The 18,018-nt window shown below is 37.9% G+C and overlaps 2 protein-coding genes across 2 annotated transcripts; both read left to right on the top strand.

Annotated features, from left to right (window-relative positions):
• The first annotated feature begins 720 nt into the window (after positions 1-720).
• On the top strand, positions 721-1,281 carry LOC111411529. Its single transcript, XM_023042051.1, has 2 exons — positions 721-759; positions 838-1,281. Exons 1-2 carry the CDS (start codon positions 721-723, stop codon positions 1,279-1,281), a joined length of 483 nt encoding a protein of 160 aa, XP_022897819.1.
• Positions 1,282-13,023: 11,742 nt separating this feature from the next.
• LOC111411528 (uncharacterized PE-PGRS family protein PE_PGRS46-like) lies at positions 13,024-14,500 on the top strand. The gene is made up of 4 exons (XM_023042049.1): positions 13,024-13,138; positions 13,735-13,925; positions 14,028-14,140; positions 14,380-14,500. Exons 1-4 carry the CDS (start codon positions 13,024-13,026, stop codon positions 14,498-14,500), a joined length of 540 nt encoding a protein of 179 aa, XP_022897817.1.
• The last annotated feature ends 3,518 nt before the right edge of the window (positions 14,501-18,018 follow it).

Genomic DNA, 18,018 nt, shown 5'->3' with positions numbered 1-18,018 from the left:
TTGATTCTCTCATTCCATCCCATATTTGACTCACGCAATTACACAAAAACATCAAATCAACATTCATCAAATACCACAACACAATCTTCCAGAGCCTTTGTTGATTCTATGAGATCGAGGAAGGAGATCGGAGTCCCAATCATTAAAGAACAGGCGGTTCTCTTGAATCCACAAGAGATAGATGAAATCAAGGGCCGAGAATTGGTGTAGCACGCAATCCAGGAGGGCTAGGTGTCAGGAGTTGGTGCAGGATCACGCATTCTAGAAAGGCTTTGAAGAAATTACGGTCAGGAGGTCAGAAAAATCAGTGTGGGTTGAGTTTGACAGATTGTAAGTTGTATTTTCGTTTATAGTAGATTCATACTGGCTTGGGCCCGGAGTTTTACCCACATTAGGGTTTTTTCGTCATCAGACAATTGCATTATTTACTTTTCTGCAATTAATTTATTACCGGCATTCAAACATAGGATAGTAAAGCATGTGAACTGATCTGGACAAATTAATATTTGTGACGTGTTGCAATTATTAATTGATTGAAAAAGAAAATTCCGCACAAACACCTATTCACCCCTCTTTAGGTGTTGATTGGGTCGAACTACGATATTTCAAGTGGTATTGGAGCCATATCTTGAGTTCTGACCCATAGTTGTCTAGATGAGTCAATCACTGTCTGTGTGTCTGTATTTTGACTGAAACAACTCTACCTATTGGAAGGTTAGAATGCGTGCATTTCTTAAGTCCCTAGATAAACGTGTCTGGGTGAGTGTACAAAATGGTTGGAAACCTCATTCTACAACTGTGTCGGGGGTTGTAACCCCAACTGACATTTCCCTTTAGACTAAGGATGAATTGAATGAATGCAACTGGAATAGTAAAGGTCTCCATGCATTATTTATGTATGTGTCTTCTGAAGAGTTTAGGAGAGTGTCAATGTGTGAAACTGTTAAAGAAGTATGGGACATTCTAGAGACAACACATGAGGGAACTAAAACTGTGAAAAATTCCAAGTTGCAAATGCTGGCCTCAAGGTTTGAAGAAATCAGGATGAAGGATGATGAATCTTTTGATGAGCTCTATGCTAAATTGAATAACATTGTTAACTCTAGTTTCAACCTAGGTGAGAGGATTCCCGAGTCCAAAACTGTGAGGAAGGTTCTTAGGTCTTTGCCCAAGAGATTTAGACCTAAAGTTACAGCTATTGAAGAAAGCAAGGATCTGGACACAGTTAAGATAGAAGAACTTGTAGGATCCCTTCAAACCTATGAACTCACCATTTCATAAATGAGGAAAAACAAGTCCATAGCCTTGAACACTGTTAGGGAAGAGGAGTCTGAGTCATCTGACGTGGAAACTCTTAGAGATGAGGAGATTGCATACTTTGTGAAGAAATTCTAGAAAGTCTTAAAGAGCAAAAAATGGCCTCAAGAGAAAAAGAGAGGAGCCCCTAGTAAATTACAAAGATAGAAGAATGATAAATCAACTGCTAGGAACCCTGATAAGAAATCTCAAGTGGTTAGGTATCATGAGTGTCAGGGATTTGGGCACTATAGGAATGAATGTCCTAACTTTAAGAAAAATCTAAAGAAGGGAAGTAGCAAGGCATTAGCTGTGTCCTTGACTGATGATGATTCTAACTCAAGTGAACAACGTGATTCCTCAAGCAGTGAGGAGGAAAAGGGCTATATGGCTTTTGTATCTACTGTCAAGAGCGAGTCAGATAAGGGTGAGAAGGTTGAGGAGGAGGTAGAGAGTAACAAGTCCGATGATGATTCAGAGGATGAGACGGATATACATGGGCTTATCAACTTCTGTTTAAGGAGAGTCTCAAGATTAAAAAGGTAAATAAAGCCCTATTTAAGAAGGTAGATGAGCTTGAGAGAGAGAGAAGGAGAAAATCACCTATGATCTTCAAGTCTCATCTAAGAATCTCAGTGAGTTGAAGTGTGTCAATGAGAAATTAGAGGACAGGGTTAAAACATTGACTTTTGAGTTAGAGAAATCCAGCACTCAACTGTAGTCGTTTGTGAGTGGAACTAAGAAACTAGACGATCTGTTAGGAATGAACAAACTAGTTGGAAATATGCAAGGTCTAGGATTTGTGAAGAGTGATGGCAATGTGTCTAGTTTGTCCAAGACCACATTTGTCCCCGCTTCCAACAGGTCTAATGTTTCAACCAATCCAGAATCCAAAGACAAGAATTTCACTGGACTAAAGGCCACTAGAGCTCGTAAGAATTCTACACCTAAATTTCAGGATCAACACTCACGTGCATCTGAACCTAGGTTCATACCCACTTGTCATCACTGTGGTGCTTTAGGTCACACGAGACCTAGGAGTCGAAAGATAGCAAATAGGAATAGAAGTGAGGATATCCCTAGTCAAGTAAACTTTCTTTCAAATCAGGTTAGTCACCTGACTGAGATGGTAACAAGGTTGACTAAGATCACCTCGACCTCTAGAAAAGTCTGGCTAAAGAAATCTGATGTGGGTGAGTATGGTGAGAATCTAAAATGTTTTGTTACTCTGTAGCATATAAGGCTCAAAATACATGCATGTGGTATCTTGATAATGCTTGTTCTAGACACATGTGTGGTAACAAGGCCTTATTCTCTACCTTTGATCACTGCAACAGTGGTGCAGTTACCTTTGGGGACGAAGCTACGGCACCCATCTGAGGTAAAGGCTCCATCACCATTGCTGGACTTCCTACAATATCTGATGTGCTTTATGTAGAGGGTCTTAATTCCAACTTGTTGAGCATTAGTCAAATCTGTGATGCTGACTATGAAGTGAGTTTTGTCGAAAAGAGATGCACTGTTTATGACCCTTCAGGTGGTGTTGTTCTTGGAGGTTTTGGAACATCTGATAACTGTTATGGAGTTATCCCAAACTTGAACTATGTGTACGGTAGTGCTAAAATTGAGATGTCTGAACTTTTGCATCAAAAGCTCGGTCATGTTAATTACAGAAGTCTGTCTAAATTGGTCGAAAAGAAGATTGTTGCTGGTTTACCTAAGATTGATCAAAGTGAAAATGCTGTGTGAAAGCGGTGTCAACAAAGAAAGCAACTCAGGATGAACCATAAGCGAACCTCAAAAATCTTGACAAATAGACCCTTAGAGCTTCTCCATATGAATTTAATGGGATCATCTAGAGTGGAGAGCCTAGAAGGCAAACGGTATATTTTGGTTGTGGTAGATGACATTTCTAGATACGCCTGGATTGAAATGTTAAGAGAAAAATCTGAGATGGGTGATCTGGTTAAGTCCTTATGTAAAAGACTCAAAATTGAACAAAATCTTTCTATTTCTAGGGTTCGAAGTGATCATGGGAAAGAACTTGAAAACTTCAATCTAGAAAACCTCTGTTTGGAGGAGGAGATTAAGTATGAGTTCTCCTCATCAATCACTTCACAGCAAAATGGAGTTGTTGAGAGGAAGAATAGAGTACTTCAAAAAATGGCTAGGGCCATTCTTCACGGTAAGGATCTAGTAATGCATTTCCGGGGTGAAGCTATTGACACCACTTGCCACATTGTAAATAGGGTATACCTGAGATCAAAAACAGACAAGACTCCTTATGAGATCTGGAAAGGCAAGAAGCCTACTGTTAAATACTTTCGTATGTTTGGCAGCAAGTGTTACATTCTGAGGGATAGAGAAAATCTAGGCAAGTTTGATTCCAAAAGTGAGGATGGAGTTTTTTTAGGATATTCTAAGAATAGTAGAGCCTACCGAGTTTACAACTTGCATACTCTGAGTGTCTTGGAATCTGTAAATATTGTTATTGATGATGCCTTTACCGAGGGGAAGAGTGCTGAAAATGGGGTTGAAATAGAAGATCTAAGTGATGATCAAGGAGCCACTACTGAAAATAAAGAGCAATCAATTCCAAAATCTCTAGGCTCCTCTGAAAACATCTCTGATCACGGTCTACCAAATTTTGATCAGTCTAAGCTTCCTAGAGAACCATCTTCCAGGGTCAAATCTAATCATCCTAAGGTTAACATCATTGAGGATTTAGATGAAGGTATGAGGTTATGAAAGAGAGTTCTAAATAACCTAACATATACTAGCTATGCATCCCAGATTGAACCTAAGAAAGTAGAGGAAGCCCTTAGAGATGAATGTTAGGTGAGTACCATGCATGAGAAGCTTAATCAATTTGTTCGAAATAATGTTTGGTATCTAGTTCCTAAGCGTGATGATTGTAATGTGATAGGTACTACATGGATTTTCAAGAACAAAATCGATGACCAAGGTACCATAACTAGAAATAAGGCTCGACTAGTTGCCCAAGGGTACACTCAGGTTGAAGGGGTAGATTTTGATGAGACTTTTGCCCTTGTTGCTCGTCTTGAGTTCATTCGTATTCTTTTTGTGATTGCATGTACCTTAGGGTTCAAGCTATATCAAATGGATGTCAAGAGTGCATTCTTAAATGGAATACTTCAAGAAGAGACGTATGTTGAACAGTCGAAATGATTCATTGACCCTAAGTTTTCTCATTATGTCTAAAAACTCAATAAAACATTGTATGGTCTAAAACAAGCTCCTAGAGCTTGGTATGACTGACTCACCACTTACCTCGTTGAGCATGGGTTCTCATGAGGTGGTGTTGACAGAACCTTATTCATTAGATATATTGAAGAAACTATAATTGTAGCTCAGATCTATGTCGATGATATCATCTTTGACTCTCTCATTGACTCCCTTGCTCTTGAATTTGCTAAATGCATGAAACAATAATTTAAGATGAGCATGGTTGGAGAGCTAAGTTACTTCCTTGGTCTTCAAGCGAAGCAAACTGATTGTGGGCTATTTATCTGTCAGTCAAAATATGCCAAAGACCCTGTGAAGAGATTTGGCTTGGACAGTAAGAAACACACAAGAACACCCATGAGCACAAGTGTTAAGTTAGGACATGATCCTACAGGTAAGAGTGTTAATCAGACTGTGTATAGGAGCATGATAGGCAATCTACTATACCTTAAAGCCATTAGACCTGACATAGCGTTCAGCGTTGGAGTATGTTCTAGATTTCAAGCTGATCCTAAGGAGTCCCATCTAAGTGCAGTGAGGCGCATTATTAGATATGTCAATGGGGTAGTAAATCATGGGATCTTGTATTCCAGAGAGTCCAATCTTGAACTAGTCGATTATTCTGATGCCGATTGGGCCGGAAACGCTGATGATAGAAAGAGTACCTCGGGTGGATGTTTCTATATTGGTTCTAATCTTGTCTAATGGATGAGTAAGAAACAAAACTCAGTCTTCTTGTCCACAGCCGAGGTATAATACATTGCAGTTGGTAGCTGTTGCACTCAACTGCTTTGGATGAAGCAAATGCTGAGTGACAATGGGATAAATCAGGGTACTATGACTATTTTCTGTGACAATACCAGTGCTATCAACATATCAAAAAATCCGAGAGCTAGTTGAGTCCAATGTGATATCACTTGAACACATCTCTACTGAAAATCAACTTGCCGATCTGATCACTAAACCTCTAGATGGGTTGAGATTCGAGTCACTTAAGAAGGCTATTGGCATCTGTGTTCCTCCCTGATTGTCTTCATAGATGCATGCATGTTTAGTTTATTTCAGTAATTCTTTTCTACATTCATTACATTGCTTATTTGTGTTCATTTGCATCTGTCTTTCATTTTGGCTTTTAATAAATAATAAAAAAATAGGATTGAACATCACGTGTCATTTTTCCATTGTAGCTGTTCACTCGAACTTGCAATTTGAGATCAAATGTGCATTCAACACATGATTAGTTTCTAATTCCCATCACTTATCTTGAATCTGTATGGAGTACTTAGTATATGTCACTTCATATTATATTTGCACAGCACACACTAGAACCGTGTGAGTGAGTCTTGACCGCACGTGTGAGACTTGGGATGGCTATCATCTGTCGTTGAGTTGACATTGGATTTGAATTGATCTTGGACTAGATGACCTAACTTCTGGTATACCCCCAAGTGATTCAATAGAATATTTATTATATCACATCTTATACCTATCTTCGGAGCCTAGTTGACTTGAGCAATTAAGTCTGAAGGGTTTCTCATAACCTGGTGCTCTAAAGCCAACTGGTTTGGGAGTCACCAACCCAACACTCGTTACAGGGGTTTTCTTAGTATCTTATGGAGATGGGATTGCACATAAGATAAAAAAAAAATAAAAATTGGAGGTCCTTAATGACAGGGGGAGAAATGACAGGTTTACACCATATTTTAATAAATTATAGGTTCTAGTAGCATTAGATTTGACCTTCAAACATCTGAGTGTTGACTCTTACGTCGGTGATTTAGCTGTTTCTTCTCACAAATTTAAGGTTTTGAGTCTTACTTGCATGGAATGAGTGGCACGTTTCAAGTGGGGTCACATATACAGTGTACTCCATCTGTACTTGGTCTCGATGTGTGCATAAACATTTTCTAATCATTGCGCATGCCGTATTTGTGATCTATTGTATTTGATTGGACCTACTGCCTGTGCATAATTCATGTATTAAAAAAAATTTGGGGTCAAAATTCAAATTTCTGGAAAATGTGCTATTTTTGAAAGTTTCTGAAGTGATGTTAGTTTGCAAAGTTCTAAACCTGGGGCCAGATTTTTAAAATTTCAATATTCAGTGCTATTTTTGACATTTTACCCTTCGTTCGCTTGCCGCTGGCAGCTCGCTTAAGCGATGAAAGCAGTGTGCTTGTTGCTCAATGTTCTCTCGAGTCTTGCTCAAGCGACAGCGAGATTTTTATTTTTCTCGCGAAGGGTTCATTCCTTTTTTAATTTTTCACATCTCTCTCTCAAACTTCCTCTCACGAACGCCATCTTTGGTTGATTTGCACTTCAATCATTGCGTTTGGGGCTTCAATTCATCTTCCTTGTGTAACTTCATTGGTTTTTCTTCGTTCGAAATCGGTAAGTGCATCGCTTGACCTAATTTTTTTTCTCAATTTGGGGATTTTGATTTTTCTACTTCATTTTGCTTAACTCACTTCATTCATTCTGCATTGTGCTGTGTGGTTGGTATTTCCTTGTTTGTTATCACATTTTTTTCTTTGTTCTTCGTATTTTAGTTGTGATTCACGCATACAATTTTTTTGTGTCCTCCATTGTGGGTCTTGTGTAAAGTAATTGGGAGTTTCTTAGATGCTTGGTAGATAGTGTTGTTAAGGAATGTTGGGTGTCTATTGGGTTATTACAATTGTAGTTCAACTTCCTTGCATTTCAAATGCCTGCAACATGTTTGATGAAATGTTTCATCCCCCACTTTCCTACTTTTTTTGCCCATTGTGTGACATTCATCTCGTGTGCTTGGTGTCTGGACCCTAGCTATGTCGTTTTGGCCCCTATTTTGGGTCGGCACTTATTGGTTTTGGAGTTGCCAATCATGCTTGCAGTGAGTTCCTTCCGTCCTCTAGCTGTTCCTGTTTACGTCTAGGTCATGTCACTTATGTCTTGGTTATTGACCTCCGACTGCAGTGACATGTGTTACCTCTGGCTTGCATGATTGCCACTTGTGCACCACTCTTGCATCGATTTGCATGCCTATGTGTGGTTGAACTTTAGGACTTGTGCATTCATGTGTCTCCGTCAATTAGTTTTCCTTGAGGATTGATGTGTCTTCTACATCTCGCATTGCAGATGGCACCTAAGAGGGCTAGGACTACAGCTCAACCTGGTAGTGGATCGACTTCGTTTAGTCGATCTAGGTTTATTTCCTCTACTGCTCAAGAGGTCTTTGGGAGTTAGTTTTCCCGTCGTCCTGTTCTAGTAGAGCATGAGGTCACTCTATCCGACCTATCCCCTGATCTAGCAGCTATCTTTACTTCTCGAGGTTGGGAATCCTTACTGATTAGGTTAAATCTCCCGCCTAGTCTCTTTGTTCAGGAGTTCTACGCGAACATCCATAACATTAGTGGTTCATCCTTCAGGGTGTTCCTTCGAGGTCAAACACTTAGGATTTCACCGAATGTTATTTCCAGTTCCATACATGTTCCCCGGGTCATTCATCCCGTTTACCCATATCTCTCAGCTGATTCTATACCGGTCGACTCTCTGGTTTGGTCCACCCTGTTTAATAGTTCATTGGGAGGTGGACCTGAGGCGATCTACACTGGTTCGCTCCCTACTGATCAGCAGATTTTGTTGCGCATTGTGTGCACGAATCTGTGGCCCGTCTCTCACACTTCTTCCCTGCCTGTGGAGAAGGCGAGATTTCTTTTTGCTTTGCTACATGGGGATTCGATTGACCTACCCACTTTCATTTGCCAGCACATTCTGCGTACTTTTCAAATTTTCGGTCATCTGATTGGTCTTCCTTATGCTTGCTTGATCCACCGCTTGGTGACATCACTTGGGGCTTTATTTCGCGATGGGGTGTCATGACGAGTGTTTCGTCCCATAGGGCACACTACCATCTCTCAAAGTAGGTCACATGTCACTTCTTCTGTTTCTACATCTGCTTCTGCTTTGTCGACCCGACAGTACCCACTGATCCTTTAGGTGATTTACTTGCTGATCTCTCAGTTATTCCTCCACCTCCTTTAGATGTTCCTCCGCCCACTTCAGATATTCCCTCTTCTTCCACTTCTATTCCACCATCCGCCCCACCTGCTCTGGCTACTGCTCCTGTTGACCCCATTGTCGCGCTTATGAGTCAGATGTTGATTTTCATTGAGCAACAGGCCCGCATGATGGCCAACATTACTCAGTGATGAGTTGCTTTCGAGCATCATACTGCAGAGTTTGCTACATTGTGGGGGGCTATTGCTCTTGTTCAGCGTGGTATTCGATGGATGCGCGAGCACTGGAATTATGAGTTTGAGGCCGACAATTCTGAGGACGTGGATGACAGAGATGATGATCATGCTTAGTTGCTTGGGGTTCCCCTTGACATTTGTGACAAAAAGGGGGAGTAGTTGGGATTTGTAATAATAAAGTACTTTGATAATGTACTATTGATTTTTTTGGCTAGATTAAGTTTTGATGTTTTTGCAATATTGATGTATGTTTTTGGAAATTTGATTATATTGATATTGTCTCTTAATCTAGCATATTGGTACAATGTTATGGCTATTCATGACTTTTTATCTTTTATGTTAACTTATATTACTATTTTTTGTGCTTTTACGCTGAGTATGTGAGTTGTGATTTCAGGAAACAGGTTGAAAGAAGAGAAGGCAATAGTGAGTTGAGTTAGTGTATTGGATTGTCATTGTAATTCATGCTATTGTAATTTGGTTTTGTCACAGAATGTCAAAGGGGGAATTTGTTAGATTTCGTGTTGGCTATTATGTGAACAAAAGAGTAAAATTATAAATGTTCAAAAGTTTGGGGTCAATTTGTTAATGTTTAAAGGTTATGGTCATTGTGTACATGTGTAAAAGATAAGGGACTAAGTTGCAATTTTGTCAAAGTGTGCTAGGGTTTCAGCTATGAAGTAGGGCAAGATGTGTTGTTGAAGTTTCGCTAGCTGCTCACCAAGTGGTCGCTCGAGCAACAAAAATAGAAAGGTCGTCGCTCGCTTCTCGCCCCCACTTCGCTCGAGCGAAATAGTGTCGCTCGCTTTTCACTCGAGCGACGGTGTTACCCATAAAACCATATTTTTCTTTTTTCGACATCTTAACCCGACCCAAATGTCCAAATACACTTCATATAAATAAAATTGCGCCGGTTTTCAGACGTTCTCTCAAGGATTGAAATTGAAGAAAACTCTCCACACTTTGATTCTCTCATTCCATCCCATATTCGACTCGTGCAATTACACAAAAATATCAAATCACCATTCATCAAACACCACAACATAACCTTCCAAAGCCTTTGTTGATTCTTAGAGATCGAGGAAGGAGATCGGAGTCCCGATCATTAGAAAACAGGCGGTTTTCTTGAATCCACAGGAGATAGACGAAATCAAGAGCCAAAAATTGGTGTAGCACGCAATCCACGAGGACTAGGTGCCGGGAGTTGGTGCAGGATCACACATTATAGGAAGGCTTTGAGGAAATTACGGTCAGGAGGTCAGAAAAACCAATGTGGGTTGAGTTTGACAGATTGTAAGTTATATTTTCGTTTATAGTGGATTCCTATTAGCTTGGCCCTGAAGTTTTAACCACATTGGGATTTCTTCGTTATCAAACAATTGCGTTATTTACTTTTCTGCAATTAATTTATTACAGGCATTCAAACATAGGATAGTAAAGCATGTGAACTGATCTGGATAAATTAATATTTGTGACATTTTGTAATTATTAACTGATTGAAAAAGAAAATTCTGCGTAAACAACTATTCGCGCCCCTCTAGGTGTTGATTGGGTCGAACTATGATATTTCAATATTAAAGGAGTTAATAATTTCCTTGCAGATTTTTTCAGCAGAATATAGAATTTGTTGATGGATAAAGCTAAGGTCATGGAGTTATACCAATCTATCCTTCATATACAAAAAAGGATAGATTTTCTTAAAGAAGAATCTGAAGATATAAATATTGGTACAACATAGATGTCAAAGATGTTCAATTCAAATATAAACATATTGTTGAATATCACTACTTAGCATCATAAAGAGGTCATAAAAATCAAGTTAATGCTATTGCAGCACAACTAAAAGATATACCGTCGGAGACAGATACACCAAAGAGCTCAGAAATGAGTTTTCCAAATTAATACCAAACAAGGATAGCTGGAAGCAACAGTGGACCCAGATGTGACAATATACCAAATGATAAAAAAGGAGATTCCACTTCAGTATCATCAACCAAAAAAGTAATGATACCCGGAGATAAAAGAGATTCCAAAACAATCAGCATTATAGACCTAGAAGATAAAATCCCTTTAAATCCAAAAGAAGAAAAATATGCTGAAATAGTCAGAATTGCTTACGAAATGAAAATGAGTGATTCATACTTCATCTCTCCGGGAAATAATGTTTATCCTAGGATAACAACTATGGAAAGAGGAGACCGTTCATTTATAGAAATTATGGTAGACTATGAATTTATGGATTTGATATATCCAGGAAAAGATTTGATAGAAATTTCGAGATTTGATGATATATTCATAAAAGAAGTATCCGGATTTGCCCAAGGACGAAGAATATATTTAAGATTTTACTCAATAAGTCCTAAATACGATGGAGTTGTTTATTATCCAGTTGAACATATAATATCAATTGGGTATATAGCAGACAACTTCCAAATAGATGTGGTGGAAATTAATAGAAAAATGTCAATAGTGACAAAATCATGGATCAGAAATAGAAGAGCACTTGGAATTAAAGTCATATACAACATTGACAAAAATTTGTTTGACAAAAAATTTTCATGCCTATGCCAATATGAAAACCAGATGCTGGTCAAATCAAGGACATGAAAAATTAGAAATATTGAAGGATTATATTACAAGATTCGAAATACATCAATTTTCAGGATGTTCTACTACTATAAAAGAATCATGTCAGCTAAGGGAGTGCCCCAACTGCATGTGAAAAAAGAAGACAATAATAGAGCACCTTTGACAAAGCTATATGGAGGACAATAATACAGTTGCATGTAAAGACACAGAAGAAAAATATCAATAAAAGAGAAAGATGCTCTTTGGATAAAAAGGTTAAAGAAGCATGTGAAGATATAGGCCCAAGGAGAAAAATAATAGAGAGATAGTGTGCCTTTGCTGATGTACTCAATGATGTAATAGAGTCTCATAGACTTGTATAAATAGAGGCATTGTAATAGATAGAAATCATCTCGAAATCAAAGTATCTTCTCTCAAATTGTAAGCTCGAGAATTAACATTTCTAAAACCAGTTTTTTCTGGAAATTCCTTTGTACCAAATAGAAGCCTTGTATAAATTCTGATTAAAATAGAATCCCAATATTTTGATATCAATATAAGTTTCTAAATCTTTATTCCCATAGATTCTTGAAAGATCAAATAGAAAGTTTCTTTCTTATTTTAGCAAAAAGAGAGCTTTTCTTTAATAGAAGTCTAGAATTTTATTCTTTAGAATTGATATAATGAGAGCAAGAAGCTAAAATAGTAAAGATTCCATGAAGGCAGGAGGCTGTTGAAAGAAGTAGTTTACATATTCAGAGCTCAAAGGTCACTCGGTTCTAAGAATAAAAATCCAGATCAAACCTAAGGTAAAACTATTAAATTTTTGCTAAAGTTACAATGAATCTTTTTAGATCTTAGAGAATTAAAATGATTAATTGCATGATTTGATAATTATAAATGCCAGGATATACAATTAAAAGATTTGATAATTTATTAGAAAGAATGATAGAAGTAATAAAAAATATGTATTCTCAATTAGAAAATATGGATGCATATTCTGAAGAATATAATGTATTAAACAATAAATGTGAACAATATATTACAGATTATTCCAATTTATTAGATCATAGATTGAAATTATATTCAAATATTCAAAACAAAGAAAATATAAGATAAAATATTTAAAAGATTAGGATATATGTTGCAATATAGAAAAGATCATTTCATTAAAAGTAATGTAGACTTTTCCATGAAAAGGAATAGTGATAGGCCAAATAGAAAAATCTCCCCATTGACTATTTAGAGAATCTAAAAAACTTGGGCTTTTTAAAAAAAAAAATTGTGGAAATTACACATATACAGGTATTTCAACTATATTGTGCAAAAATCAGGTGTAAAGATTTTTTAATTAGAATCCAGGTATTGTATTAATAATTAAATATTACACACCCTATCTAACTCCATACTAACCCTAATTCATTTTTCTTCTCCCTATTCATCATTGTGCCATTTCTTCCTACACCCATCACCACCATAAATCGATGATTGGCAATCATCGCAAGCGGCGATAGGCACATCAACGAAGATAGGCTCGATCTCTCTCTCACTCTCTCTCGTGGTACGATGCAATTTGTTTTTGTGGCTCGATCTCTCTCCTTTGTTGTATTTTGCATTTGTCTCTTCGTTGGTGTGATCTGGTAGCGATGGTGATGTCTGTGGTGTTTTATCGACGACAATGGTGAAGGTAGTGGCAGGTATGGTGTTTTTGTTGGGTGGTGGTTGTGGTCATGTTTGTGTTGTTGGCGATGACGAGGATGGTGGTGGATCTGGTGGCAGCAACGGGGATGGAGGTGGTGGCGAATTTGGAATTTTTTTTGGGGTTGGTGGCTGTGATGTGGTGTGGTCATGTTTGTATTGTAACGACCCGGGTCTCTGTACCCAAGCCGTTAGTTTACGTATTATCCGCTTTGGGTGGACCTTGTGCCCACTTACCCTTTAGGGCTTTTTATCGCGTCTCCTAGGATTTGAACTCATAACCTTTCCCTTAAGTAAGACTTAAGTTAAATTCTAGTACCAATTGGATAGTTAGCCTGAGAGGTAAGTGGGCGCAAGGCCCACCCAAAGTGCACAATATGTAAACTAACGGTTTGGGTACAGAGACCCAGGTCGTTATAAAAAAACGCGCAGTTGTAGCGACAAAAAAAATGAGCATTTTTTTGTAACGACCCGGATCTCTGTACCTAAGCCGTTAACTTACGTACTGTCCGCTTTGGGTGGGCCTTGTGCCCACTTACCCCTTACGACTTTCTTTCACGTCTCCAGGATTCGAATTCATAACATTTCTCTTAAGTAAGACTTAAGTTGAATTCTGATAAAGCCGTGAGGGGTAAGTGGACGCAAGGCCCACTTAAAGCGGACAGTACGTAAGCTAACAGTTTGGATATAGAGACCCGGGTTGTTACATGTATTGTTGGTGATGAAGGGGATGATGGTGGATCTGGTGACAATGACGGGGATGGAGGTGGTGGCGGGTTTGGAATTTTTTTGGAAGTGGTGGCTATGGTGTGGTGTGGTCATGTTTGTGTTGTTAGCGACACAAGGGATGGTGATGGATATGGTGGAGACGATGGGATTGAGGTGGTAGAGGGTTTGTTTTTTTTGTTGGGTGGTCATTGTGATATGGTGTGGTGATGTCCATGTTGTTGGCGACGATGGGATGGTGATGGATCTGTTGGCGAGGATGAGGATGGAGGTGGTGGTAGGTTTGGGATTTTTTTGTTGGATGGTGGTTGTGGTGTGGTGATGTCTGTGTTGTTGGCGACGATGGAGATGGGGGTGGATCTGGTAGCGTGGTAGGTTTTGGGTGTGGTGGAGATGGAGGTCCTCTGTTCTCATTGGTGATTGTTTTGGATATTGGGTTGTTAGTGGTGGTAGTGGTAGTGCAATGGCGGTAGAATGTTATAGTGGTGGTTGTTGGGTGGCTGAAGATTTGATGGTGGTGGTTGTGGTTTTTGTTGGCAGTTAATTAGATCTAGTAGTGATAGTTTTGTTGGTGGTGATGGTGCTGTTTTGATGGTGGTGATGGTGACAGGGTTGGTGATGGATTTGGTGGCGACGAGGGGGTGGAGATGGTGGCAGTGCCCATGGCAGTGGTGCCGGTGGTACGTGACCCACTATTTGGTGTATGTGACCAACTATTTGGTTCTTTGTGACTATCTATTAAATTTTGACCTTAAAATTCGATAATTTGTGATTAAAAAATAATTTAAGACCAACAAATTTAAAAATATGTGATCGATAGATAAACTATGATATATAATTTTTTTGATGTGACCAAAAAATAAACTAGTGATGGCAATTTATCCCGCCCCGGTGTCGCCTAGTCTCGAATGGGGCAAAAAAATCGCCCCGTCGCGGGGCGCGGGACGGGGTGGCGTATGAAACTTTTTTTTATTATTTTTTATTTTTTTATAAAGGTTAGGTTTTTACTTGGTAAAATGAGCGGGAAGCAGAGTTGAGTTTTTCATACCAAACGTGAGCATTCTTTTTAGCTTTCATCCTTTCGTTTAGGTATTTACACTAGTAACCCAGAGATTGAAGTCGGCTTTGAAGTAGGAAATGGAGTGAATTTAATTTTTCAAGTACAAATTACTCATTAGAGCTGGGTCAAATATTGTTCATTTGTATGGTAAAATTATCCACGTAAAACTAGCGCTTTACCCATTTGTTTATGTATTTTTTTTACTTGTGTTGTAAGCTCAAGCACATTTCAGTAAGGAAGAATTTTATATATAAGAGATTAAGGATGATCAATTTTAAAATTAAGAAATAAGATATACAACTTCAAAAATCAAATATTAATTAAATTTTTTCTTTTATACATTAAACCCTACGAAGCTGCAATCGAACTCGAAATTATATATATATATATAAAATAAACGGGGTAAGCCCACTGCCCCGTGCCCCACCCCGAACCCACCCCCTTGCCATCATAAAATAAACTGTGACTTATAAAAAATTTTATCCGTGACTTCGAAATAATTGTGACCTGTAAAATTTTTAATTTTTGACTTTAAAATAATCTGTGATCAATTAATTTAATGATATGTGACTTATAATTATGTATATGTGACCATTAATTATATAATTGTGACCTTATTATAATTAATTAATAAATATTTTTATTTAATTAGTTAATACATGAATTTTGAATTTTGAAAACTAGAAATCTTAAAATTGAATTGTGTCATAGTTGACACGTGACACTTGAATTTTTCCCTTGTTCTTTTAAGCTATTTTTTTGGTCATTTTTTTTTTTTTTGAATTTAGTCAAATAATCAATGTTTGTAACATATTCACTTTTGATCTCTTAAAAGTGTGTTTTAAGCTTTGAGAAAACCTTTCCAAACACGCTCTTACTAAATTCATAGTCGAGCCCGCCATTGTTAAATTTGATGTTTGTTACTTGAATATTTTTTCAATGGTTTTGCTTTTTGTACACCGAGGTTGACAGCCCTTCATGAGGGTGGGCCTACAATTTTTTTTTTTTTTAATTGGGTGTGGCCGCCTATTGTGGTGAGGGGGTGTGTACAAGAAGCAACACTCTTTTTTCAATCATACTAAACTAAAATTTTGGATGACATCTTGGATAAAAGAAAGTAAGAAGCATTACGAGGTAGAATTTCATTAGTAGTGAAAATTACTTGTGTGAAAAGCTGATTATTTGAGCGTGCAACATTAATCCAAACATCATCATTTTCCAAGGCTTTATCTATGCACTGAAGGTTAATGGACTGGGAGTCATCTAGACCTTTCTTATATTTTTAGTTTTTGGTCTAAAACAATAGTTCGTTGACCTTAAATTTATTGATGAAAAATAGTTGACTTGATATCACGTAAATAGCATATCATTTGCTTAGTATGTACGAGATAGATGAAGAAATTGGGAATGAAGCAGTTTTAGCATATACATTGACACAAAAATTAAAAATTGTTTAAGCGTGTTAGTTGGTCAACTATAATTCGATGAACTCAAATCAAATGATGACAAATCTATTTCTCTTTTATATTATTTTTCAAGATCTTTAATCAAAAATATTAATTCGATGGACATAAAGAGCTCGATTTCTCCAATTTTAGGTCAATATTCAAGTGATAGAGTTTATGAAACATTTCGTACAACCCCTTGGACTCGTAGAGTACAACCGGTTATCCTTAGGTTAGGAATAATTACTCATTCAAATATAAGATAAAAACATTTTTCCAATGAGAAAATATAAATATAGAAAGCTATTTGATTTTAGGAGAATGCTACGTGGTTTTACCGACCTCTCACTGTAGGAGTTGGTCCCACATGGAAAAAAAAAAAAAAAAAATTGCGCTGGAGCCCACGCTTAGTGTTGTCAGGCAAGGGCATACCCAGCACGGTTCTTGATTTCAGTGAAGCCAGTTCGCTGTGTAGTAATGGAAACTGAACCCACACGGGTCAATATAACGCTGTCCCTTTTGCCCCCATGCTCCTACCACTAGAATCAGCCCCGAATATTCCAATAACAGTTTCAGATTTTACACTGATGCTACCAAAAATCGTACCTGCTGATTTTCCGAGCTTGATGACTGGTGAGGAGCACGAACGTGATCTTCCGATACCTGAAACAAAGGCAACGAGGTGTGTTCTCGTCGCCCCTCCGATGCTTAAGTCAGAAAGGGAAATATATGCGTGAGGCTATGTGCTGAAGAACAATGAGAAAACGTACCTGAATAATGGCCCAAGGTTCTGCTTTTATAGGAGTAGGTAGTGTACTCCTAGTAGGATTGTGTTGGTTGGATGTTTTTATCCAAGGGAATTTCTATTATAAAGAATGTCCTACTTGTAATGGAATTGTTTGACAAGTGGTGTTAGGGTTGATGTAGAATCCTTGGGTGTTTAGGTTTGTTAGTTAGGTACCCAGGTCTTAGGAGGTATGTTGGTGGTGTATGTCTCGAGGACTATTCTCGAGGACATTGAGGGAATGTAAAAGTGTCCTCGAGGTATCTCGAGGACTACAATATCTCGAGGACTTAGATGACCTCGAGGACTGAAGAAGAGAAATGAGGTGGGGGTATGTATTGAGTCCTCGGGAATAAATGCCTCGGGTGTATCAATATTGGCATAGTCACCATTTGTGACCAATATCGATTAAATTTTTTTTTTTGGGAATTAATTAGAATCATAATCCAGTCAAAACTGTCTAATCTTTTGACTTTCCTTTTTCTTTCAGACTATACCTCCAATTCGATAGCAATTTATAAATGGAATATAAATTCAAGGGAAAATTACAACAATGGTCCCTAACATTTTCATTTTTTGCAGACTTTACCTTAACTTTCATTTTGTGCTAGTGAAGGTCCCTAAACTTTTGATAAATATCACCTAAGGTCTATTTAGATAGAAACCGTCCAAAATACCGTCAGTTGACAGAGAAAATTCCTTAAACTATCTGTTATCGCGACCAGAGACAAATTTAAGGGGGCTGGGCTGTAGCTCCACCTTAGGTCCAAGAGTTTTTTTTAAGGTATTTTTTATTTTTTTAGGTAAAAAACTAATTTTTTATGTGTAAAATTTTTTTTTCCACGTAATAAAAAACCAAATGATTTAAAATTTTGTAGTCCAGTCTTGGATCCATTCCTGGATGCCTCCCTGATCACGACGATTTTATTGAATGTTGATATCTTTTTGGGCGATGTTTTG

The sequence above is a fragment of the Olea europaea genome, chromosome 15 (genome assembly GCF_002742605.1).
Source record: "Olea europaea var. sylvestris chromosome 15, O_europaea_v1, whole genome shotgun sequence".
Taxonomy (NCBI): Eukaryota; Viridiplantae; Streptophyta; class Magnoliopsida; order Lamiales; family Oleaceae; genus Olea; species Olea europaea.
This window is presented reverse-complemented; position numbering and strand designations above follow the sequence as displayed.